Genomic DNA, 25,319 nt, shown 5'->3' on the forward strand with positions numbered 1-25,319 from the left:
CAGCCTCCTATTTTGGGCCATGTTTGTGTCTTTTAACTTAATAATTTGCCAATATTTTCTTTTTTTCTTGTTTTTTAAATGATTTAAAGCCTGCATAAATCATCTAGTATGTTAATCACTCACTGTTCTCACAAATACAAATTTAAATGCTGGTTGAAAAAAATGCCCCCCAACCCCCCACGCAAAAAAAAAAAAAAAAAGGAAATAAAATAAAATGTATTCATTTATATAGCACCAATTTGTGAATAAAAACATGTAGTTCTGGATGGATACATTTATGGATTATGCCATGTGTAATTTCAGATATTGCGCCTGCTGTGGAATTTGTAGGAATGTCACCATTCTGATGGATATCAAACCTCTGCTCAGTGCTATTGCTGTTTTTGTACCTTTCCCACCAGTTCCATCCAAATTTGTTTCTGAGTAAATTCTGTTAAAGCTCCAGCTATCAGCGCCCATTAATAATGTTTCTGCCTCTTTCAGCCCCAACAAGCGAGCCCACTGGACTTTGTGTCGATGACATCAGTGACACTTCCATCTCACTTAAGTGGAGGTCGCCTGAGAGGATCGGCTCTACTGAACTGGAGGGTTACTTGGTTGAGTACTGTAAGGAGGGCAGTAAGTGCTCGTACCCTCCCTTTGTATGTAGGTTTTATTGCATACATCCCATAAACACATATTGAGCTGGAAACGTCTGTCAGAAAACATCAGTCTTGGGCATGTTACTTTAAAAAAGTAATTAGTGATAATTACTAGTTACTTCTCCCAAAAAGTAACTGAGTTTGTAACACTTACAGCATTATAAAAGTATTAGTTACTAGGTAAAGTAAATATTGCATTACATAAAAAAAAGTTAAAATATGTCAATGAATTTGGACCCCCCCCCCCCCAATAAAATTTAAATTCAACTGTATGCTCAATTATTTATAATAAAACTGAATATTAAATATGTTTAGAGAAAAATAAACCCCCTTAACTTGCACTGACATGTGTCACAGAGTCATGCAAATTATTTCTTCACAATTCAGTGATACCTCAATGTATGGGTGTGTGTTGCCCTGACATTTAATTAACTCTGTCCAAAATTAAGCCACACTCTAAAAAAGGAACTGCTGTCTCAATGAGAAAAATTGATGCAACAATTTGTATAGATTTTTTATAAAGTTTTTTCAACTTAGTTATTTCAACTTTCAAGTGGGTTAATGCTATAAGACTTCTCTAATTAAGTTGAAATGACTTTAGTTAAGTTGAAATAACGTTTAAAAAAATCTATGCAAATTGTTACATCACTTTCTTATTGAGACAGTGGTTCATTTTTTAGAGTTCACTTTACACTTGCCAAACACACAATCTTCTATACCATACGTTGGGTTTGTCCTTTCTATGGCTCCCAAAATTGACCTCCAGGGTTATACACTAACTTCATATTAGAGCTCAATAGTAACCATATTGACCTATTAAATATCTCAGTGAGCTCAAACCTTTGACTTTAGCATGTGAACTTGACTTTTAATCAATTTTTTCCAGGTTTGGTGGAAATTAAATTGATTAATTTGTACACAACTGGATGGACGCACTGGACTCAAAACAATATCCCAACATGCACTACCACTGTATGCTAGCACAATAAATATTTGTAAGAGAAATATGTTTTATTTAATCACAAACCAATGATCCCAGAAGTTTCCTTTTAAAAACTCATTCACACCATCCATAATATTTCCAACAATGGAAAGAAAGTTTGAATTTGTTATTATTATTATTATTATCATCATCATCATCATCATTAAACGGAGGTCTTGCATCTTTGTAGATTTTTAACATTGCATGAGCTGTTGGTGAACAAATTCAGTGTGAGATACAATTTGCTGAACCACAAAGTTACATTTTAATTGTATTTTCAGTTCCCTTGTATCATTTGAAGTGGGGTTTTTGTTGTGTGTTGTGTGTCTGCAGCAGATGAATGGGTGGCAGCCTTTCAGGGTCTCACAGAGAGGACATCTGTGGTCATCAAAGATCTCACCACCGGAGACAAACTGCAGTTCCGTGTTCGCGCACACAACATGGCAGGTCCCAGCGCTGCTGCCACCCTGTCACAGGCGGTGACCATCAGAGAGATAATGCGTAAATGTCTTTGATAAATTGACGTTCATCTGTGAGTTAGAGAGCTAAAATACTGCTTTGACCAGATAATTCACACGGGCCTGAATGATGTGCATGGCGTGCATGAAGCTCAAACACAATAGTCAAACCTTAATAATCTTTTGTATGTTTTCTATAGTATATGCATTCTAAAAAAAAAAAAAAAAAGAAGAAGAAATATTTATGTGGAGCCAAACCTGGCCAGTCATAGAATGTTAAATTTGTGACACTGCCTGAAATGTCATTGTATATAGGATGACCTTTTTCTCACTAATAGCAACAGTTCTGTGCTATATTTACCTGTAGTATTTTAATCAAACTGCAACCTTCAGATGTAAAATATGTACAGGTAGAAAAAAGTCCTAAGTTATCAACATAATGCAGTGATCATATGTGTATTTCAGGAAAGAGAGAAAAAAAAAAAACGGAAGACAATGTACACATTACAAAGCACCTCGATCTGCAGAGTGAAAGACAAGCTGCGCAATGTTGCACAAGTTTTACAATACGCAGTGCTGCATAGCGAGAGTGAAATAACTCTGTGAGGAAGTCAGGATTTATTCAGCACTCAAAATGCTACAGCAAAACATAATTACTGATTAGTTCCTCCGTGCATGAGAAGCATCTGTGCTGTGCCAAATTTCCAAATGCACACAGAGAACTGAGATATAAAATAACTCCCTCCATGGTAAACATTATTATTGGGTGTTTATGTGGATAATAACAAATGGAGAAATGCATTTATTGACCACATAATAAATTTTGTATGTGAGCCAGCACCTCGCATTTTCCATTGGCTGCACATGCTGCCAACTTTTTAAAAAATATTTATCACATGTTCACAAATGAACCAACCTATGAGAAGAATGATCAAATTACACGAGTCAGCACGATTTTTCTTGCAAAGGGTTTTCAACAGATTTTGGGTAATTTGGGGGCGCTGAATACGAATCTGGTGTTTTTGTCAATCACATCATGTTTTTGAGATATGAAAACAAATTTTTTTTTAATTTATATTTTTTGCTAAAAGTCAAGAAATTTACATTGAGTCAAACATATGTTTAAAAATTTCTTAACCTTACTACTTTGTGTGGAAATAGCTATATTTCTAACTTCGTGGCTACTTCTCGTATAAAGCATTGAAGCAAAAGCTGCAGTCTCACACACCTCTTCAGCGCCATGAACGATATTATGGCTGTTGTTCACATTTCGCAAATCTGGTTTAAAACCTATGCTTTTGAAGCTGCTTTTGTGCATGAATAGTAGCATCAAACTCATGAGTGAATGAGCAACTTTTGCATAATCCATCTGTAAGGAACATGGAGATTAAAAAAAAATATATGATGTGATAGAGGAAATCTGAACTCAGATTCAGATTCAGCACCCCAAAATGACCCTAAATCAGTTCTCAAAGTCCATGCAAGAAAAAGAAACACAATAACTAAGATTTCAGGCAGAATACTAAAGGATTATTAGCCAAGTGTGAGGTTTGTACGGGGAAATATCAGACCGAGGTGTCCGTGCGAAAAACATCGAGGTCTGATATCCCCGTACATACCGAGCAAATGAGGTTAATAATTAGTTTGTTATGTGGCTAATATATATATATATATATATATATATATATATATATATATATATATATATATATATATATAAAACACACACAAACGTACAGTATCACTTGATCTCATTCGCTTTCTCCAGCTCCATGAAGAACTTACTAACAGATGGTCCCCTTTGGCTGACCTGGTAGAGTTGTGGTCTTTATTGTGAGCAGTCTGTGGTTTGATCCCAATGCCGTCCCGGCCACAAAGGTCCTACGGTCACAATTGGTGTTGTCGGCAGGATGTGGGTAGTCACAGAACATGCTTAAATGCACCTGTGACTTCAGGACAAAGTCAAAAATGGTGGAGAAATATGTAGCAAGATGAAGTCCGGATTGAAAAGATGTTCCCGCTAGCTTGGCTAACGGGGAATTCCCCGTTGGCTGACCTGGTAGAGTTCTGGTCTTTAATGCGAGCAGTCCAGGGTTTGATCCCACCACCATCCCGGCCACAAAGGTCCTACGGTCACAGTTGTAATCGTTAATTTTATTTTTGTTACCTGTCTATCCCTTCTGTTAGTTTTTAAGTGCAATAGCTATGAATTTTAGCTTATCAGTCCAAGGAGTGGTTAGCTTTTCTTTAGTGTTTAGCTTAGCTAGTGGATCTCATGGACCATTTTACTGAGAATAATCTCTTTGAGCCACTGCAGTCTGCATTCAGAACGCACACATGAAATACAGGGTTCCACAGGGGTCAGTCTTAGGCCCCTTGCTTTTCTCCCTTACCACCCCTCTGGCACATACTGTGGTATTATAGAATTACTTTTCATTGCTACGCTGATGACACTCAGTTGTACAAGGTGATAACTGTTGGTAATCTCGTACACATGAAGTTTTTAGAAGATTGCCTTGCCTCAGTGAAAAGCTGGATGTCCAGCACTTTATTACTTTTAAAATCAGACAAGACCGAAATGATGGTCCTTGATCCAGCAAGATATCAGCATCAGTTTGACCAGCTAACACTTAACCTATGCTCCTGTATCATACATCACACTGACAAAGTGAGGAACCTTGTGGTGATTTTTGATCCTACATTGTCCTCTGACCTACACATTAGAGATATTACTAGGACTGGTTTCTTCCATCTGCAAAATATAGCGAAGATTCATCCCATCCTGTTTATGGCTGATGCTGAGACTCTGACTCCTGCATTTGTCTCTTCTAGACTGGACTACTGCAATGTTCTATTTTCTGTTTTTTTCTGGGGTGGGGTGGGGGCGCATTCACCTGTGTTCTCATTTATGCATTTTTCTGCTTGTAATAACATCTATGTAACATCACACAGTACGTGTAATGATGTAACATATGGTACATATCACACCAGCAACATCGCAGAAGTTTTGAACATGCTCGAACTGCTGCCTTGTCTTATCTCACCAAGACACATGAGCGTACCTAATGCACTGGCAACACATTGCAATAGGGATGGTGTTTTTGAAATGCACTTTGATGATTAAGTTTTATGTTCTTTAAGCCTCTTACTTGTGTGTTTCCGTTCTCTTCTACAGAGCGCCCTAAAATTTTGCTGCCTCGTAACCTTCGGCAGACTATAATTAAGAAAGTTGGAGAGACCGTCAATCTTTTAATTCCTTTCCAGGTAGAATGATATCATAAAGGAAGAAAACAGCTAATTTGATTTGACACTAATGTTAACCCCCAAAACGTGAATCAGTTATAAACCGTGAATTATCCGCAAACCATTAATTGCAAAACGTGAAAACTGAAAAAATATCTCCCAAAACGTGAACGCGGGTCTCACAAAATATGAATGCAGGTCTCACAAATTATTGCAGGAAATCTTGATCGCAAACGCTGTCACTACAGCTGGTGAGGTGGGGAAGTGATCCAAGCTTCTGATGTCAAGTGCCTGGCCCCGCTAGGTGTGTCCTGCTCCGGGGACGGTGTCAGGTGAGGAGTTTGACTGGGACGGTCCACCTGTCAAAGTCAGGGAGGACAGAAACCTCCGCCTCCGGTAAACGACTCAATAATCTTAAGAGAAACATTGTAGAAAAACAAACAACACTAGTTTCTAACCTCAGGAAGGTAGACAACGAACTACAACCTTTTTTAATCCATATGAACCGTCCTCTGAGCTGGAAAAAATAATATTGATCTGAATGAGCAGACGGCAGAAAAACTGAAGTGTAGGGACTAAGTGCAAAAAATGAAAAGAGACACCAAAAAATATTCAATAAATTCAGGTGTGGTGTCAGCACATTCACTGAACACATCAATGTCTCCTGCTGGTTATATTACAGCACCCAGGTTGGAAAAATGTGCAAAAATTTAATATTAGTAAATTAGTGAATTTTATTGCTCATTTTATTACTTATTTCAATGATAGAAAATCACTAAAATTCTGTTTTTGCACATTTTTCCAAACTGAGTTAGTATAACCAGCAGGAGACCACTGATGTGCTCAGTGAATTTGGTGACACCACACCTAAATTTGTTAAATATTTTTCTGGTGTCTTTTTTCGTTTTTGCACTTTGTAGACGCTCTCTAAGCTTCTGTTTCTCTGCCACCTGCTCGTTCAGGTCAATATTATTTTTCCAGCTCAAAGGATGGCTCATATGGAGCTTGTTGTCTACTTTCCTGAGGTTAGAAACAGTGTTTTTCTACAACGTTTCTTTTAAGATTATTGAGCCATTTACTGGAGGGGAAGGTTTCTGTCCTCTGTGAGATTGACAGGTGGACCGTCCCAGTCAAACTCCTCACCTGACACTGTCCTCGTTGTGGGACACACCCAGTGGGGCTGGGTGCTTGACACCAGAAGCAAGAGCTGCTCCAATCACCTCCTCAGGCTGTAGCGACCCACACCCCAGACAAAAAATAAATAAATATAATAATTTTTGAGGTGATAGGGTTTGCAATCAAGATTTCCTGCAGTAATTGATCCGTAAACCGAAATCCATGAGCTACTTAAACTGAAAAAATATATGTATATTATGAATGATATTCACATTTTGCGAGACCTGCGTTCACATTTGTCAGATATATTTTCAGTATTCACGTTTTGCATTTAACAGTTTGCAGATAATGCACAATTTGCAGCTTATTCACATTTTGGGGGTTAACACTGATCCTATGTTAGCCTATACTTCGATCCAGTTCAATAGTATCTTTCTTGTTTCTTGTTGCAGGGTAAACCCAGGCCGAATGTAGCCTGGATTAAAGATGGGAAGCCGCTAGACCCCACTGTGGTCAGCGTGAGGAACAGTGATACAGACACAGTCTTTTTCATCCGCAAGTCAGAGAAAAAACACTCAGGCACGTATGAGCTCCATGTGCAGATAGAAAATGTGGAAGACACAGTGAGTGTCACACTGCAGATTGTTGGTAAGTGGAGCACAAGAAACTCCTTAATGAACTGTGAGTGTGCTCATTCTAGTAATACTATAACATACGACATGTTGAAATGGAGAATTAGTTAAAATCCATATTTGCCATCTCTAGATCTCCCAGGACCACCAGAGGCTCTGAAGATCATGGATGTTTGGGGTTTCAATGTGGCCCTGGAGTGGAAGCCACCCAAGGACAATGGAAACTGTGAAATAACAGGTTATGCTGTTCAGAAAGCTGACAAGAAGACCATGGTGAGACCCAGTACCTTTAAGTCTCCTTAGTACTATATATACAACAAAAATATAAACGCAACACTTTTGGTTTTGCTCCCATTTTGTATGAGATGAACTCAAAGATCTAAAACTTTTTCCACATACACAATATCACCATTTCCCTCAAATATTGTTCACAAACCAGTCTAAATCTGTGATAGTGAGCACTTCTCCTTTGCTGAGATAATCCATCCCACCTCACAGGTGTGTCATATCAAGATGCTGATTAGACACCATGATTAGTGCACAGGTGTGCCTTAGACTGCCCACAATAAAAGGCCACTCTGAAAGGTGCAGTTTTGTTTTATTGGGGGGGGATACCAGTCAGTATCTGGTGTGACCACCATTTGCCTCATGCAGTGCAACACATCTCCTTCGCATAGAGTTGATCAGGTTGTCAATTGTGGCCTGTGGAATGTTGGTCCACTCCTCTTCAATGGCTGTGCGAAGTTGCTGGATATTGGCAGGAACTGGTACACGCTGTCGTATACGCCGGTCCAGAGCATCCCAAACATGCTCAATGGGTGACATGTCCGGTGAGTATGCCGGCCATGCAAGAACTGGGACATTTTCAGCTTCCAAGAATTGTGTACAGATCTTTGCAACATGGGGCCGTGCATTATCCTGCTGCAACATGAGGTGATGTTCTTGGATGTATGGCACAACAATGGGCCTCAGGATCTCGTCACGGTATCTCTGTGCATTCAAAATGCCATCAACAAAATGCACCTGTGTTCTTCGTCCATAACAGACGCCTGCCCATACCATAACCCCATCGCCACCATGGGCCACTCGATCCACAACATTGACATCAGAAAACCGCTCACCCACACGATGCCACACACGCTGTCTGCCATCTGCCCTGGACAGTGTGAACCAGGATTCATCCGTGAAGAGAACACCTCTCCAACGTGCCAAACGCCAGCGAATGTGAGCATTTGGCCACTCAAGTCGGTTACGACGACGAACTGGAGTCAGGTCGAGACCCCGATGAGGACGACGAGCATGCAGATGAGCTTCCCTGAGACGGTTTCTGACAGTTTGTGCAGAAATTCTTTGGTTATGCAAACCGATTGTTTCAGCAGCTGTCCGAGTGGCTGGTCTCAGACGATCTTGGAGGTGAACATGCTGGATGTGGAGGTCCTGGGCTGGTGTGGTTACATGTGGTCTGCGGTTGTGAGGCTGGTTGGATGTACTGCCAAATTCTCTGAAATGCCTTTGGAGACGGCTTATGGTAGAGAAATGAACATTCAATACACGAGCAACAGCTCTGGTTGACACTGGTTTGCACTCTTGCCTAACAGCAAGAAGGTCTGGGGTTCAATTTCACCCATGCCCAGTTACTTTCTGTGTGGAGTGTGCATGTTCTCCCCATGTCTATATTAGTTTTCTCTGGGCACTCCAGGCTCCTCCCACCATCAAACCACACACATTACGCTCACACTCCTTTCTCTGCCCTCGACTAAGGCACCAGGTCCAGAACCGCGGGTGGTAACTTGGGTGCCGGACTGTGGCTGCCCACTGCTGCCAGTGGTTGGATTGTGTCTAACTACGTTTATTTAGGATGAGTTGAATGCAGAGGGCAAATTGCATAGTATGTATGCATATACAGTGACAATAAAGACCCTTCTTCTTCTTGGTATGGAAGTGTTGATCTTAACAGTCAAAAATAACCCGAATAACAGCTATGATGTCATCAACACCACAATATTTCTTCCCAAATAAATGTTTTTACATGTTTTGAACCAGATGGAGTTCAAATAGAGTCCTATCAGGAGACTATGTTGGGCTTTGAATGAGCAGGAAGCCACAGTGAGGTTCATTCACCAGGGTAGCTAACTGTCCTGTGAGCTAAATAAGACCCTTGATCAGTTTTCCTGAGTCTTCCTGAACCTGATGCCACTGTGCTTCCTCATCAAGCTGGCATAGTCCTCTCTGTTTATGGTTTGGACCTTTGGAAGGCAAATCATAAACAATGCCAGTTCCATCCCAGGAAACTGAGACCACTGCCCTCCACACAGATGAAACAACTTTTGGCCCCATTGTCTCTGTCTCACAAAGAGGGGACAATCATTCATTCTGGGTTGAGAAACATTTGATGAATTTACATGGATCACTGAGCAGTGAGGTTGCCAAGTAGTTAATGAACTTGCTTCCAAAACAGAAGGTTCCTGGTTCAAGACCACCCATGCCCATTCCCCATGTATTGTCATGTGGAACGTCATCATTAAGACGTGTCTGCTTTAAAGCTTGTGTCAAATCAACATGCAGATCCATAGAATTACATGTTGAAGAACATGGATCTGCTTCATTCATTCATTCATTCATTCATCTTCTTCTTCTTTATTGTGCTATGCTGGTGGGGTAGCAGTATACTACATGGATCAGGGATCAAAAGACACATTAGCCACCAAAAAGAAAACTTTGACATCATCAGTATGCAGAATGTTCCTGTCTCTCTCACTGGAGATTCCAATAGCATTAGATATCACCCATCATCCATAAGCATGTGTTGAACATGATTAGTGGCAACCATAGGCTGTCCAGACCTTGAGTCAAGCTTGAGGCTTTCTCAACTATATTCAGCTGACTGCTTTACCAGTGATGACAGGTCACCACTGCTGCATGTCGCCATATCCACCATAACACCGAACTGTTCCAGGTCATGGATAGCAAGCACCCAGGTAGACAACTGGTCAAATCCTACTTCTCAAAAGTAGAAGTATAAACTGTTACAGTGCAATGCCCTAATGTAGCCTTCATATCCTTCATATCCCAAAAAATGTTCTGTGGAATTAAAGCCTTCATCTACAGATACTTGATGATATCGTGATGCCAGTATTTTCCGTTTGAACCATTACTCACAACCTCCGGCATTCAGTCTTCTAAGAAACAAAAATAATGGTTTCAATGAGAAACACTAATATCAAAAGAATTAGTTATAAAAAATATATAGTTATATATTCTTTTGATAACCAATTCTTTATTTTATCATATATATATATATATATATATATATATAAACACATCTCTGGTGTCTGTTTACACAAAAGAGTATGCGCGGACACACACACACACACAAGGGTGAACAGCACATGGACAGAGATGGATATTTTAGCCTCCCCCTTTGACTTATACCCTGCAATCAATAAATATTTAGCATGTAGTGTCCTCTGTGTGACAGGAATGATGCCTGTTGGGAAGAGCACCATCTGCCACCATCTGCTGGCCTCCAGGAACTGTGACGGTTAGGAATGTCCTAATCTTAGTGTTGCAGCCTTGACCTGGTTGGGACGGTCTGTGCATTGAAGCAGTACTTTTGTTCTTTTCCTCTACACGTTTGATGCCACGTTCTTCAAATTCCACTGTAGTCATTATTAGATGGAACTGAACTCAGTGGAAAAATGTTAAGTCCAAGATCAGGAATGTTTATTTGTGCATTACCCATTCAATATGCAGGATATCTATTAGACATTGTAAATTATGCCTTTTATTGTTGTTGTTGGAGAAGCATAGATTGCCACTATAATACAGATATGATCTTTATAAATAGTGTGACTATGCCAAATCAGATGTTCTCTGTGCTATTTGTCTGTTATCAGGCTCATGCAAAGATTAATGAAACTTGCTGGAAAAGTCTGGTATGAGCTAAGGTCTGGTATGGGCTAAGGTCTTCTATGAGCTAAAGTCTGGTGTGGGCTACGGAGAAACCATTAACAGCTAATGTCTGGTATGGTATGATCTAAGGTCTGGTATGGGCTAAAGTCTGCTATGGACTAAAGTCTTGTATGACCTAAGGTCTGGTATGGGCTAAAGTCTGCTATGGGCTAAGGTGTGGTATGAGCTAAAGTCTGGTATGAGCTAAGGTCTGGTATGGGTTAAGGTGTGATATGAGCTAAAGTCTGCTATGGGCTAAGGTTTGGTATGAGCTAAGGTGTGGTATGGGCTAAAGTCTGCTATGGGCTAAGGTTTGGTATGAGTTAAGGTGTGGTATGGGCTAAAATCTTTTATGAGCTAAAGTCTGCTATGGGCTAAAATCTGGTATAGGCTAAAGTCTGGTGTGGGCTAAGGAGAAACCATTAACTTTTAGAACGGATATAATTAAGGAGGCAAATCTTGCAATTTTTTCCATGTTCTGTAACATTGCAACATAGGATTATTTTACAGATTTTAAGTCAATTTCTTGGAAATTAATGCACAGATCATCATAGAAAACAGACTTTCACAGAGAGACATTTCAACAATATATTTAATTTGGTACGGATCCCTATAAAGATCTGGGTTTTATGTATCAATGTATCAATCAATCAATGTATGAATTTTAAGGGAGTGCATTTGTATATTGGGTGAGTGTAACAATAAAATGAGCTACAAACATGCAAATCTATTTTTTCACATTCTGTGAGCATGCAAATGTAATATTTATTTGTGATGGAGTGAACACAGCAAAATGATTAAACTTTTATGATACACATTTCATCACAGTTTATAACAGTTACTCATAATAAAATCATTGCAGGGAAACACTGAGAAAAGTTTACCAGTATGTATTTTTATTTATTTTTTTTTTTTGAAAAGTGATCACATATTTTACTTATTATATTTACTTTTTCATGGTATTCATGAGCATGGAGATAGTACAGGCTCAAGCAATCTTACAGTTCATCCCACATTCACCCAAATATTTTTTACTTCTGGCTGACCTTGCCAGGGCAGTTTTGGAATCCACCTAAATGTGTGACACATTTGGCCCAAATTGGGTTAAAAATAAATTCCTTGACCTTTGTCAAAGACAATTATTTAATACCCTCATTACACATAGCTGGAATCACGCAGAGTGGCGTCGGACTTATGAATCGACACACATCCGAAAGGTGTCGGATTTCAGTTCCAAAACATTCTGTCAACCATCTGCGGAAGTCCACACAGTTGGTCAAAATTGGCCGGCGGCCCAGAATGTGACGCACATGTTCATAATTCTCTGGGCGCATCTAGATGGGACACCTATCCGATGGCAGTCCATGTGTTGTCTGAGGGCCATTTAACCGCAATTTATATATTCCAATGGTGGAAAAACAGGATCTGAAACTATTTGAACGCATATGAGGAATCCTCAAGATAGATCTGGCACAGTATGGCTGCTGGTACGACCTGCAATGCCACGTATAATAATGTCTACCCCCCCCCCCCCCCCCCCACCCAGGGGTGCAAAGGAACTATTGAAATGTGTGTGGCACGCTTCATCACAATAATAATTATGAATTATTATCATGTACAGTGAATGTGAACAGTGGCTATCAAACTGAAAGCTCCATGCACTGCTGCGCACATGGTGCCACAAATGTGAACAGGCTGTTATATCCACAATAGACCTTACAGTACAGATATTTGCCCATTCCTTCCCATGGGGGACGTAAATAATGTTAACTATTGTCTCCATCATAACACGGACAGCTGCCTCTCTGTGCTGCGCAGTAACGTGTCATTGCACGTGTCAGGCTCAAAGCTGGAAGGATCTCATGTTGTAATAAATGCTCACCTTCTACCTCTGGAGGAGATATAACATGGAGCTTGTGGCAGGCTGTTACACCATTAATAAACATGCATCTTGCCTCCAACAGCGGTCCAGGAGTGTTTCACAGTGCAGGACGTGGACATGAAGCTGGGACAGTAGCCTGCGGTTAGAATCCTCTCACACAAAAGAAAAAAATTAATTCCATGTGATAATCCAACCATCACAGTGTCCAGAGTTGCGTTGTGCTGCTGAAGTCAGCAAAAAGAAAAAAGAAAGTTCCCCGGAAAGGCTCCATTTGAGGGACAGCATGGACAACTGCCAGCAAACTTTGGAGCGAAGCTGTGCAATGGCAGGCACGTGCACATGTGTTTGTTCCCTTCAGGTCACTTTTACTAGGGGAGCTACCACCACTACCTTTGCACCCCCCCACCCACCCCCAGGACTAAACCAAAGCAACTGTTTTAGGTTCCTTAGATGACCCCAAAACACGATCAGGATGTTCCCAAAATACACTCAACAAAAATATAAATGCAACACTTTTGGTTTTGCTCCCATTTTGTATGAGATGAACTCAAAGATCTAAAACTTTTTCCACATACACAATATCACCATTTCCCTCAAATATTGTTCACAAACCAGTCTAAATCTGTGATAGTGAGCACTTCTCCTTTGCTGAGATAATCCATCCCACCTCACAGGTGTGCCATATCAAGATGCTGATTAGACACCATGATTAGTGCACAGGTGTGCCTTAGACTGCCCACAATAAAAGGCCACTCTGAAAGGTGCAGTTTTGTTTTATTGGGGGGGATACCAGTCAGTATCTGGTGTGACCACCATTTGCCTCATGCAGTGCAACACATCTCCTTCGCATAGAGTTGATCAGGTTGTCAATTGTGGCCTGTGGAATGTTGGTCCACTCCTCTTCAATGGCTGTGCGAAGTTGCTGGATATTGCCAGGAACTGGTACACGCTGTCGTATACGCCGGTCCAGAGCATCCCAAACATGCTCAATGTGTTGTGTGGGCCGCCAGAAGAGGAGGTACTGCTGGCCCACCACCAGAGAACGCCCTGCCTGAAGTGCGGGCTTCAGGCACGAGAGGGCGCTGCCGCCATGGACACAGCCGGGAGTGACAGCTGTCACTCATTAATTCCTGACAGCTGTCACTCATTCTTCATCATCTCACTCCATAAAACCCAGACGTCATCTCCACCTCATCGCCGAGATATCGTACTTCTATGGAGGTAACTTTCTCTGCCTGTAGTAATTGATTCCAAGAGCTATTGTTTTGCAGCTGTCAACCAGAGGACCGGCGTGGGTCCCGACTGTTTTGTCCTACGTCCGTCAGATAAGTGGTTACACAGACGCTGCACGAGTGTGTGTTAGAGGTGGAGGTGGCATTCCCACCGTTGTTGTTACGGGGTGTACACACACCCACACTTGACTGTCTTTGTTCTTCACCAGCAGTACCAGATCCGACAGTCGGGGACGGTGATCACCTGGGAATTCGGGACTTGGCGGCTCCAGTATTCACCAGGTTTGGTGGCGGTGGAAATCGTGTGGTTCCGGCTCTTCTCAGGACAGACGTCTTCTATCCTCGAGCCTGCCCACACGTCACCTTTGTGGATTGACTGTTATCAGATTCTGAGATTGTCTGTGTATTCGTTGTGCACCTTCACAACATTAAATTGTTACTTTTTGGCTCATCTATTGACCGTTCATTTGCGCCCCCTGTTGTGGGTCCGTGTCACTACACTTTCACAACACAATGGGTGACATGTCCGGTGAGTATGCCGGCCATGCAAGAACTGGGACATTTTCAGCTTCCAAGAATTGTGTACAGATCCTTGCAACATGGGGCCGTGCATTATCCTGCTGCAACATGAGGTGATGTTCTTGGATGTATGGCACAACAATGGGCCTCAGGATCTTGTCACGGTATCTCTGTACATTCAAAATGCCATCAATAAAATGCACCTGTCTTCGTCCATAACAGACGCTTGCCCATACCATAACCCCACCGCCACCATGGGCCACTCGATCCACAACATTGACATCAGAAAACCGCTCACCCACACGACGCCACACACGCTGTCTGCCATCTGCCCTGGACAGTGTGAACCGGGATTCATCCGTGAAGAGAACACCTCTCCAACGTGTCCATCTGTGGCATTGTGCTGTGTGATAAAACTGCACCTTTCAGAGTGGCCTTTTATTGTGGACAGTCTAAGGCACACCTGTACACTAATCATGGTGTCTAATCAGCATCTTGATATGGCACACCTGTGAGGTGGGATGGATTATCTCAGCAAAGGAGAAGTGCTCACTATTACAGATTTAGACTGGTTTGTGAACAATATTTGAGGGAAATGGTGATATTGTGTATGTGGAAAAAGTTTTAGATCTTTGAGTTCATCTCATACAAAATGGGAGCAAAACCAAAAGTGTTGCGTTTATATTTTTGTTGAGTGTAAAAACTGGCCTCAAGCCAGTTATCCAAGATGGCCACCAAAATAGAGTTTTTTCACGAAAACACCTTTAAACAACATATAAACAACTTAAATATCACAGCGATTCAATGGGAAGACCATTGCAGGTCACAGCAAACTTATTTGTGCCTAAACTAAATTCATTCATGGGTTTAAGATTCAAAATGGTGTCCAAAATGGCCACCAATAGACCTTTATCATTAAAATACATAGTAGGAACAAATAATAGACTTAATAATGACAGAAATCATGAAATCGTGAAAAAACCCTATTTTGGTGGCCATCTTGGACGCCATCTTGGATGTTTGGCTTGAGGCCAGTTTTAATTTTGGGAACATCCTGATTGTGTTTTGGGGTCATCTAAGGAACCTAAAAAAGTTGGTTTGGTTTAGTCCTGGGGTGGGGGGGTAGATGCAAAGGTAGTGGTCGTAGCTCCCCTAGTATTTTTACAAGTCTTTTAAATAGTTTATTTTGGTTTATCACAACTTTATTTGACTGCGACAAAAACCTAGAGTCGAGTTTAACAGTTTTTGACCCGTCATCGTGTGGAGATTAATAACAGTTTAACAGCATAAACACACAGACTGTGTCCTTTAAGTGTTAAACTAATGCCTATGAACTGTAACTGTGTAACTATGAACTGTAAATGCACTTAACTGGATGAGAATAACTGATTTCTGTCATATTTTTTATGTATTTATTATGCTTCCTATCAAGGAGTGGTACACTGTCCATGATCACTACAGGCGAACAAACTGTATCGTGTCTGACCTCATCATGGGGAATGAGTTTGTCTTCCGCGTCTTTGCCATTAACCTCGTAGGCCTAAGCCCAGTTCCCTGCAACACAAAAGACAGCGCGTACATTCAAAAAACAGGTACGAACGAATCAGACAGATTTGTAAATTGTTCCACAAATATTAAACGTAACATCTTAGTAACTCAAGCAGAGAAAGGTCATGTGATGAAAGCATCGCTAAATGTGACCAGCTGTTCAAACATACCAAAACGTGCGTGATCTGTTTGTACTCAGGAATTCCGTACAAGTCACCAACCTATAAGGATCATGACTTCTCAGAAGCACCCAAGTTCACCCACCCACTGGTGAGCAGATCCATCATCGCAGGATACAACGCCACCCTCAGCTGCTCAGTCAGGGGCATACCAAAGGTCAGTGAAACACAGCCAAAATAATCTGACATGCACTAAAATAAACATATGTACGTGACTGTAATGGAGAGTGATGGGTGATGTCTCGTTAATATTATAGACTAGTATTATTATTTTGGTTTAACGGAGGAAATTATTAAAAAAAAGAAAAAACAAATGATGAGAAATTCAGATTAAAGAGTCGCTCCTGCTGAATGACTCTTGATTTTTGTAACATCACAGTATTTCATGTTAATGCATCTTACAGTTCTAGTGTAGACTGTCAGGACTATGGACCCTGTACAGCACAAACAGCATGGATCACATATTTTTTCAGAACATCATTAACCCCCAAAAATGAACCCCACCAATGACGAGGTTTATGACTGACGCACAGTGACACGTATCAACCTGTTTCCTGCTTACAGCTGTTCTGGGTAAATACCACTCTGCCACTTTAACACTATATGTGCACTGAGTACAGGAGTATAGTGGACAGGTTTGTGGAGTTGTGGACTCAACTACCTGCAGTTCAATGTATCTAAGACGAAGGAGCTGGTGGTGGACTTCAGAAGATGTAAGACCCGTCCAAACCCAGTTACCATTAATGGAACTGAGGTGGACTTTGTGGACTACTACAAGTACCTGGGTGTCCACATAGACAACAAACTGGACTGGACTGTAAACACAGATGCTGTGAAAGGTCAGAGCCGACTGTATTTCCTCAGGAGGCTCAGATCTTTCAATGTCTGCAGAAATATGTTGCAGGTGTTTATCACTCAGTGGTCTCCAACATCATCTTTTACTCTGTAGTGTGCTGGGCAGCAGGCTGAAGTCGGCTGGCACAACAGGCTCAACAAGCTCGTCGGGAGAGCTTGTTCTGTCCTGGGAGTTGAGCTGGAGTCTGTGGTGGAGGTGTCAGAGAGGAGGATGCTGAGGAAACTGCTCAGCATCCTGGACAACACCTCCCACCCCCTGCATGCCACACTGATGTCCTGTCAGAGCACCTTCAGCCATAGACTGACACCACCGAGGTGCACCACAGAACGCCACAGGAAGTCCTTCCTACCTGTGGCAATCAGACTGTATAATTCCTCCCCTTTCTGCTGAATGAATACTCATTTACTCAGAGCTATGTGCAATACTGTCAAACATCTTGTTTAAATATCTGCCAGTCATTTTGCATAAATTTGTTGTACTTATTGTAAAAAAAAAAAAAAGAACATTGTTCACTGTTTACTTTTTCGCTACTCTGGCAAAATAATTTCCTGGGATAAATAAAGTTGATCTTATCTTGTCTTATCTTATCTTATATCCTATCCTATTAGCCCAAAGTTACCTGGTACAAAAACAAAATAGACATCACCAATGAAGCCAAGTACAGAATGCTCAGCAAGCACGGTGTTCTGACTCTGGAGATCCGTAAGCCCTGCCCGTTTGATGGGGGGGTCTACATGTGCAAAGCAGTCAATGAGCGAGGAGAAGACAGTGTGGAATGTAAAGTGGAGGTTCGCAGTAAGTATGCTGCTGTGTGGCACAGGGACAAGTCCCTTTTTTTCCTTTGACCCATTTACTGCCTCAGTGTTTTCTCTGGTTCCCTTCATCCTTTTTTGTCATTAACATGTATGTAATTATCGTGTGTTGTGTAGAAAGAATTACATTAACTGATTTGAGAATAGAGGCAGCACGGTGTCTTAGTGGTTAGCGTTGTTGCCTCACAGCAAGAAGGTCATGGGTTCAGTTCCCACCTGTGACCTTTTTGTGTGGAGTTTGCATGTTCTCCTTGTGTTTGTGTGGGTTTTCTCCGGGTGCTCCGGCTTCCTTCCACATCCAAAGACAAGCAGGTTAGGTGGATTGGAAACTTTAAATTGTCTGTAGGTGTGCATGCAGGTGTGAATGTGTTTGTTTGTCTAAATGTGGCCCTGTGACAGACTGGAGTCCTGTCAAGCGTGTACCCTATGACTCTATGACTGCTGGGATAGGCTCCAGCCCGCCCCCCCCCCCCCCCCCCCCCCAATTGGAGTAAGGCATTGAAGTTGAAGTGAGTGAGTTTGAGAATAAACTGAATGTGTAATTGCTAAATATTTCAATGGTAAAAATTTTATAAGGGGTTAAATTTTGATAGAAGCATACAATATTTAGATTAAAAAAAACAAGAACTAGTGGGTGTAACAACCTATGCAAATGAAAATCCATTCTGAAGTCACAGATACGAGGTCTGTCAATAAAGTATAGGTCCTTTTTATTTTTTTCAAAAACTATATGGATTTCATTCATATGTTTTTACGTCAGACATGCTTGAACCCTCGTGCGCATGCGTGAGTTTTTCCACGCCTGTCGGTGACGTCATTCGCCTGTGAGCACTCCTTGTGGGAGGAGTCGTCCAGCCCCTTGTCGGAATTCCTTTGTCTGAGAAGTTGCTGAGAGACTGGCGCTTTGTTTGATCAAAATTTTTTCTAAACCTGTGAGGCACATCGAAGTGGACACGGTTAAAAAAATTCAGCTGGTTTTCGGTGAAAATTTGGACGGCTGATGAGAGATTTTGAGGTGATACTGTCGCTTTAAGGACTTCCCACGCAGTGGGACGTCGTGCAGCGCTCCCAGGTGCCATCGTCAGCCTGTTTCAAGCTGAAAACCTCCACATTTCAGGCTCTATTGATCCAGGACATCGTGAGAGAACAGAGAAGTTTCAGAAGAAGTCGGTTTCAGCATTTTATCCGGATATTCCACTGTTTTTTTTAATGAAAGACGTGCAGACGGATTGCAGCGTCGGCTCGCAGCCGCCGCGACACTCCGCCACAGGAAAAACTTTAAGGACAAGTTGGAACATACCCAACTGTTAAACAATTTCTCAGATACTCACTCCACTGAAAGCCATCAAAAGCCGCCTGGATTTTACAAATGGTTATCAACACGGAGGTGTTTTTCCTGTGCCCGTCCGCACATCTTTCATTAAAAAAAACTCCTTTAACAGTGGAATATCCGGATAAAATGCTTAAACCGACTTCTTCTGAAACTTCTCTGTTCTCTCATGACGTCCTGGATCAATAGAGCCTGAAATGTTGAGGTTTTCAGCTTGAAACAGGCTGACGACGGCGCCTGAGAGCACTGCACGACGTCTCGCTCCGTGGGAAGTCCTTAAAGCGACAGTATCACCTCAAAATCTCTCATCAGCCGTTAAAATTTTCACAGAAAACCAGCTTAATTTTTCGAACCGTGTCCACTTCGATGTGTCTCACAGGTTTAGAAAAAATTTTGATCAAACAAAGCGCCAGTCTCTCAGCAACTTCTCAGACAAAGGAATTCCGACGAGGGGCTGGACGACTCCTCCCACAAGGAGTGCTCACAGGCGAATGACGTCACCGACAGGAGTGGTAAAACTCACGCATGCGCACGCGGGTTCAAGCATGTCTGATGTAAAAACATATGAATGAAATCCATATAGTTTTTGAAAAAAATAAAAAGGACCTATACTTTATTGACAGCCCTCGTATAACTATATTGATATATTTTGATTTTTATGACTTGGTTGAGTTAAGCTTGTTAAGCTGCTACTTTCACATATTCAAATTCTCATAAAAGTTCAAAGGTTGGTGCAAGGCCCTCATGAGATGGGTCATATAAACAATAACTTTGCAAGGTTAAAAGAAAATCAACATGTCCGACAGCAGTAGGTGGTGGAACGGATAAATACACCCGTTTGACCTTTCCGTTCAGTTCACAATGTGTTAATGCTGTCATACCGCTTCAGAACAGGAAAGCTATACTGTGCTAACGGCTGACTTCTTTTTTTTATGCGGCACCTTCTGCTACAATATGTGGTGCTGCCCCCAGTGGTGAACAAAAGGCGAGCAGATGCAGCAGCAATGTGATGCAGCATAGTTAAAAATACAAACAAACAAACAAACTGATGAATGTTTGTGGTTTTTCATGAAATATGAATTTGAAGATAAGCAATGCCACTTTGGGCTTGTTGTAATTATCAAGGAAAATGATAATTACATTAAAAAAAGAAGCATATCTTTAAAGGAACAACAAAAGATGGCTTAAATGATTTATATAATTTTATACTTCAAATACACCCATGATTCACTAATTGACTACATACAACCCATTTGTTGCCTGCACCAAAATTTGACAAAATGGAGTTGCACACGCCCCAAATGCATTTGCTTGATGCATTTCAAACTATGAGCAATTGATAGCCAAGATAGGGCCCTGCAGATTTTGGATGATTATAGGTTTAGATATATTTATATATATATCACAGACCTACAATTTTCAAAACTGTTTTTTTTTTTTTGTTTTTTTTTTTTTGTACAGCTCACATTGCTAAAGAAGAAAAGAAGGAACGGGTGTGAGTGATCTGAACAAGGACACAGTTGCTCTCAGTTCACCTGCACCACTGAATATGTTGAAGCTCCGTTGAAGCCTTGACTTTGTGCACCGTGCTGCTCCTTTCACATCTGCTCCTGTTCTACTCTGTGGCTGTGTGATTGACATGATTATTTCTTATCGTTAAAGGAATTCTCTTTTTTCCATTAATTAATTTTTTTTAACTACCTATAGGTTGGTTCTCATTCCAGCCTTTATCCAGGCAGACAGACGGCTTTATTTCCAATGAAGATGATTGCAGCAAGCGGCAACATGAATTAAACTTTTTTCTCATTGTTTCAACTGATCAACGAATTGATTTCAAGGATTTGATTTTGTGACATTTGAAATGACATTTGAAATATAAATTGCTTCATGAATATGAAAATGAATAAATAATTCAAAAGAATGCATCCAGTTGTATAATCAACAGTGGCCATTAAAAACAGTGTTGTGAAGTTTTACAAAGTTTTATTGTATTATGACATTGAAATCAAAATGAAAACATTCAGCATTTTTCACACAAAAAGTAATGATGCACTTTCATCTCAAAGTGGAAATAAATTTGTACAACATGGTCTAACCTTTGTGAATAAATATGTATGTACATATAAATAAATATGATGGCAGGGGGTGTACAAGGGGTGTGCAATCAAGGGGCGGCTTAGTGGTTAGCACTGTTGTTCTTTTTGTATGTTCCTACTGAACTCAGTATTATCATAGAGAATCAATAGAATAAATGAATAAAAACACAACAATAAATATAAATCTGGTCTTGAATCTCCCATGTACTGTCTTGAGTATATGACCTCTGACTTAAGAAAACTGGTTGTAAAAGTAATGAATTGCAGTACTTGTTATATTACTGGTGCACAGGCACTGAGCTTTTAAGATTAAGTTATAAAAAGATTTTTTTTGCATCACTATAATTTTATTTACCTTTAAAAAAGGGATTCATAATATGACATTGCATAATATGATCAAATTCATCTATCTGGAAAAAAATTAGATTTCCCCTGAAGGGAAAAATTTCAAACAGACACCCTTGAATTACTTAGGGTAGCGACCTATAGAGTCTCTGGAAGAGACCATAGCAACATCATAGATCATGTGGGGGCTTTGCCCGACTTCCACAAGGGATACTGGGAAGCACATGGTGACAGCTGGCTGCTCGCTTAATGGTGGAAAACAATCCGAAACAGCATATTTCAGCATAAATCTAATATGTTTCTCATATTTTGTAAACGATAGTGGGAAATAAACACTTCTAAATCTTAAAATACTTTTTGAAACCAGGTAACACCTCTGAATTGATTTACAAGACATCTGTACACAAATCCGGCAAGGTCAAGATTATTTCTGATCATTTCAAACCTCACGCATTCGCACATGCTCTTTGTCCTGTTAAAAGAAAAGGAAACTATTCACTATGGAATTCCCCCCATTTAAATATGTTCTCTTCATTAACCCTCTGGTCCCGACTAAAAATCGGTCAACCCTGCCTTCACTGTGCATGCGTCATTTCAGAGCTTTGTCATTTCTAAGTGTCAGCTGCGATCCACTGATTATCACCTCGTTCCTGCTTAAAACTGCACTCCAGGTATCATCTCTCTCAGTGACAGATATCTGAAGCTTTTGTACAACAATCATTTCCACATAAATTCAGCATTAGTTCATAATAAAAGACGGCGGACCAATCAGAGTGCCACAGCAGCAGCACAGCAGACGTCTGACAAGCTACTACGCCTACGTCATTTCGGTGTCAGTCGCGAAATGAGGCGATTATTGCCTTATTTCTGCTTAAAACAGCCTCGTTTCTGCTCAAAAGTGACTTTAGAGTGATGTAAGAGGTTTTACCTTGTCAATAATCAAATTATTCTTATTATTAATGTGATTATGACTGAATGAACATGACTTCCTGTTCTCGGACAACTGTGCTCTTGCCACACTCAGTGAGCCAGAGCTGCAAGAGCTTTCTAGCTGCCTAGCTACTGCAACCAGAGCCTTTGGACTGACAACCAACCTACGAAAAACTGAAGTGACGCTTCAGCCCGCACCTGGCCTTTCTCCCCCAAAGCACAGCATCAAGATAGAGGGCACAACCTTGAACAGTGTTGATTCTTTCACTTACCTGGGGAGCTGCTTGTCCTCAACTTGCAACATGGATAGAGAAGTCTCGAGCAGACTAGCACAGGCAGGTGCTTCCTTCGGCAGGCTGTGGACACGCGTATGGGGTGAATGTGGCATCACACTTCACACCAAGCTGGCAGTCTACAGAGCAGTTGTGGTCACATCCCTACTCTATGGTTGTGAAACATGGACCCTGTACAGGAAACAGTTGAGAACCCTGGACCAGTTTCATCTCCGCTGCCTGCGCAAAATCATGGGCATTTCATGGGAGGACAGGGTCTCCAACACAGAAATGCTTCACAGAGCCGACATGCCATCACATATATAAGTATTCACAGTCTTTGCCATGCAGCTCACAATTGAGCTCAGGGGCATCCTGTTTCCACTGCTCATTCTTGAGATGCTTCTGCAGCTAAATTGGAGTCCACCTGGGGTAATTCAGTTGATTGGACATAATTTGGAAAGGTACACACCTGTCTACATATAAGGTCCCACAGTTGACAGTGCATGTCAGAGCACAAACCAAGCATGAAGTCACAGGAATTGTTTGTAGACCTCCAAGACAAGATTGTCTCAAGGCACAAACCTTGAAAATGGTACAGAAACATTTCTGCTGCTTTGAAGGTCCCAATGAGCACAGTGGCCTCGATCATCCATAAATGGAATAAGTTCGCATCCACCAGGACTGGCCGCCGGTCAAAGCTGAGTGACCGGGGGAGAAGGGCCTTAGTTAGGGAAGTGACCAAGAACCCGATGGTCACTCTGTCAGAGCTCCAGCATTCCTCTGTGTAGAGAGGAGAACCTTCCTGAAGGACAACCATGTCTACAGCAATCCACCAATCAGGCCTTTATGGTAGAGTGGCCAGATGGAAGCCACTCCTTAGTAAAAGCCAAATGGCAGCCCACCTGGAGTTTGCCAAAAGGCACCTGAAGGACTCTCAGACCATGAGAAACAAAATTCTCTGATCTGATGAGACAGTGAATGAACTCGTTGGTGTGAATGCCAGGTGTCATGCTTAGGCACCATCCCTACAGTGAAGCATGGTGGTGGCAGCATCATGCTGTGGGGATGTTTTTCAGTGGCAAAAACTGGGAGACTAGTCGGGATTGAGGGAAAGATGAATGCAGAAATGTACAGAGACATCCTGGATGAAAACCTGCTCCAGAGTGCTCTTGACCTCAAACTGGGGTGACGGTTCCTCTGTCAGCAGGACAATGACCCTAAGCACATAGCCAAGATATTAGAGGAGTGGCTTCAGGACAACTCTGTGAATGTCCTTGAGTGGCCCAGCCAGAGCCCACACCTGAATATGACTGATTGAATATCTGTGCACTGACGGTCCCCATCCAACCTGATGGAGCTTGAGGTGCTGCAAAGAAGAATGGACAATACTGCCCAAAGATAGTTCAATTTCAATTTATTTTCATTTATATAGTGCCAAATCACAACAGAGTTGCCTTGAGGTGCAAGATAGGTGCACCAAGCTTGTGGCATCATATTCAAGAAGACTTGAGGCTGTAATTGCTGCCAAAGGCACATCAACAAAGTATTGAGCACAGGGTGTGAATACCAGTGGTGGGCACAGTTCCGATAATTATCAAAGATAATGTTTTCATTATCGGATTATCTTTTTAGATAACTTAAAAACCATTATCGGACTAATTATCTTGCAATAAATTTTTGTCCGATAATTTTTAGACCGATAATGTGGTAAATAAAGCTGAACAGCTACAAATATTTATAAAACTTAAAATCAGTTGAGCACCTACCTGTTAAATGTTTCATAGCTGATGTGTAGTTCTACCATCTGCAAAACAGAGAAGAGCTGCTTCAAGAAGAAACTGCTCTATCCAAACTAATGTCGGACAAGTTATTTAAATTAATGTCATGTCTGAAGTTTTATAAAGTGATAATATCAGATATATGTTTTAGTTTTAAAGTAATGCCCCAATTTTTAAGGTTTTAGTGTGGATCTATGCTGTGCCCAGCAGTGCATTATGGGTAGGATAGGGTAATCTCAGTACGTTCACGACATGAGAAATGCATTTGAAACATTCTGATCAGGTTCTACGGACAACAGCATTAAACTCTAGTGCCTAAAACTCTCGTGAATATATTCTCTGGGTTTATAGACGTTATTGTGTCTGTGTTTATTAAATTCCACGTATCTTAAATGGAAGTCCCAAAAACCAGTTTTATTTGTTATTATCTATCGTCCACCTGGTCGTTACTGTGAGTTTCTCTGTGAATTTTCAGACCTTTTGTCTGACTTAGTGCTTAGCTCAGATAAGATAA

At 41.2% G+C, this 25,319-nt stretch overlaps 1 protein-coding gene across 2 annotated transcripts in view; it reads left to right on the top strand.

The window, feature by feature from the left end:
• mybpc3 (myosin binding protein C3) overlaps positions 1-21,435 on the top strand; it is an 88,009-nt gene extending 66,574 nt beyond the window's left edge. For both annotated transcript variants that reach the window (XM_034191824.1, XM_034191817.1), the window contains exons 24-32: positions 484-618; positions 1,957-2,124; positions 5,257-5,345; positions 6,893-7,088; positions 7,206-7,345; positions 16,089-16,248; positions 16,404-16,540; positions 17,848-18,034; positions 20,843-21,435. In XM_034191824.1, coding sequence (XP_034047715.1) covers positions 484-618; positions 1,957-2,124; positions 5,257-5,345; positions 6,893-7,088; positions 7,206-7,345; positions 16,089-16,248; positions 16,404-16,540; positions 17,848-18,034; positions 20,843-20,880 — 1,250 coding nt within the window. In that variant the 3' untranslated portion in view covers positions 20,881-21,435. The remainder of the gene's footprint in view (positions 1-483; positions 619-1,956; positions 2,125-5,256; positions 5,346-6,892; positions 7,089-7,205; positions 7,346-16,088; positions 16,249-16,403; positions 16,541-17,847; positions 18,035-20,842) is intronic.
• Positions 21,436-25,319: the final 3,884 nt, after the last annotated feature.

The sequence above is a fragment of the Thalassophryne amazonica genome, chromosome 2, assembly GCF_902500255.1.
Source record: "Thalassophryne amazonica chromosome 2, fThaAma1.1, whole genome shotgun sequence".
NCBI lineage: Eukaryota > Metazoa > Chordata > Actinopteri > Batrachoidiformes > Batrachoididae > Thalassophryne > Thalassophryne amazonica.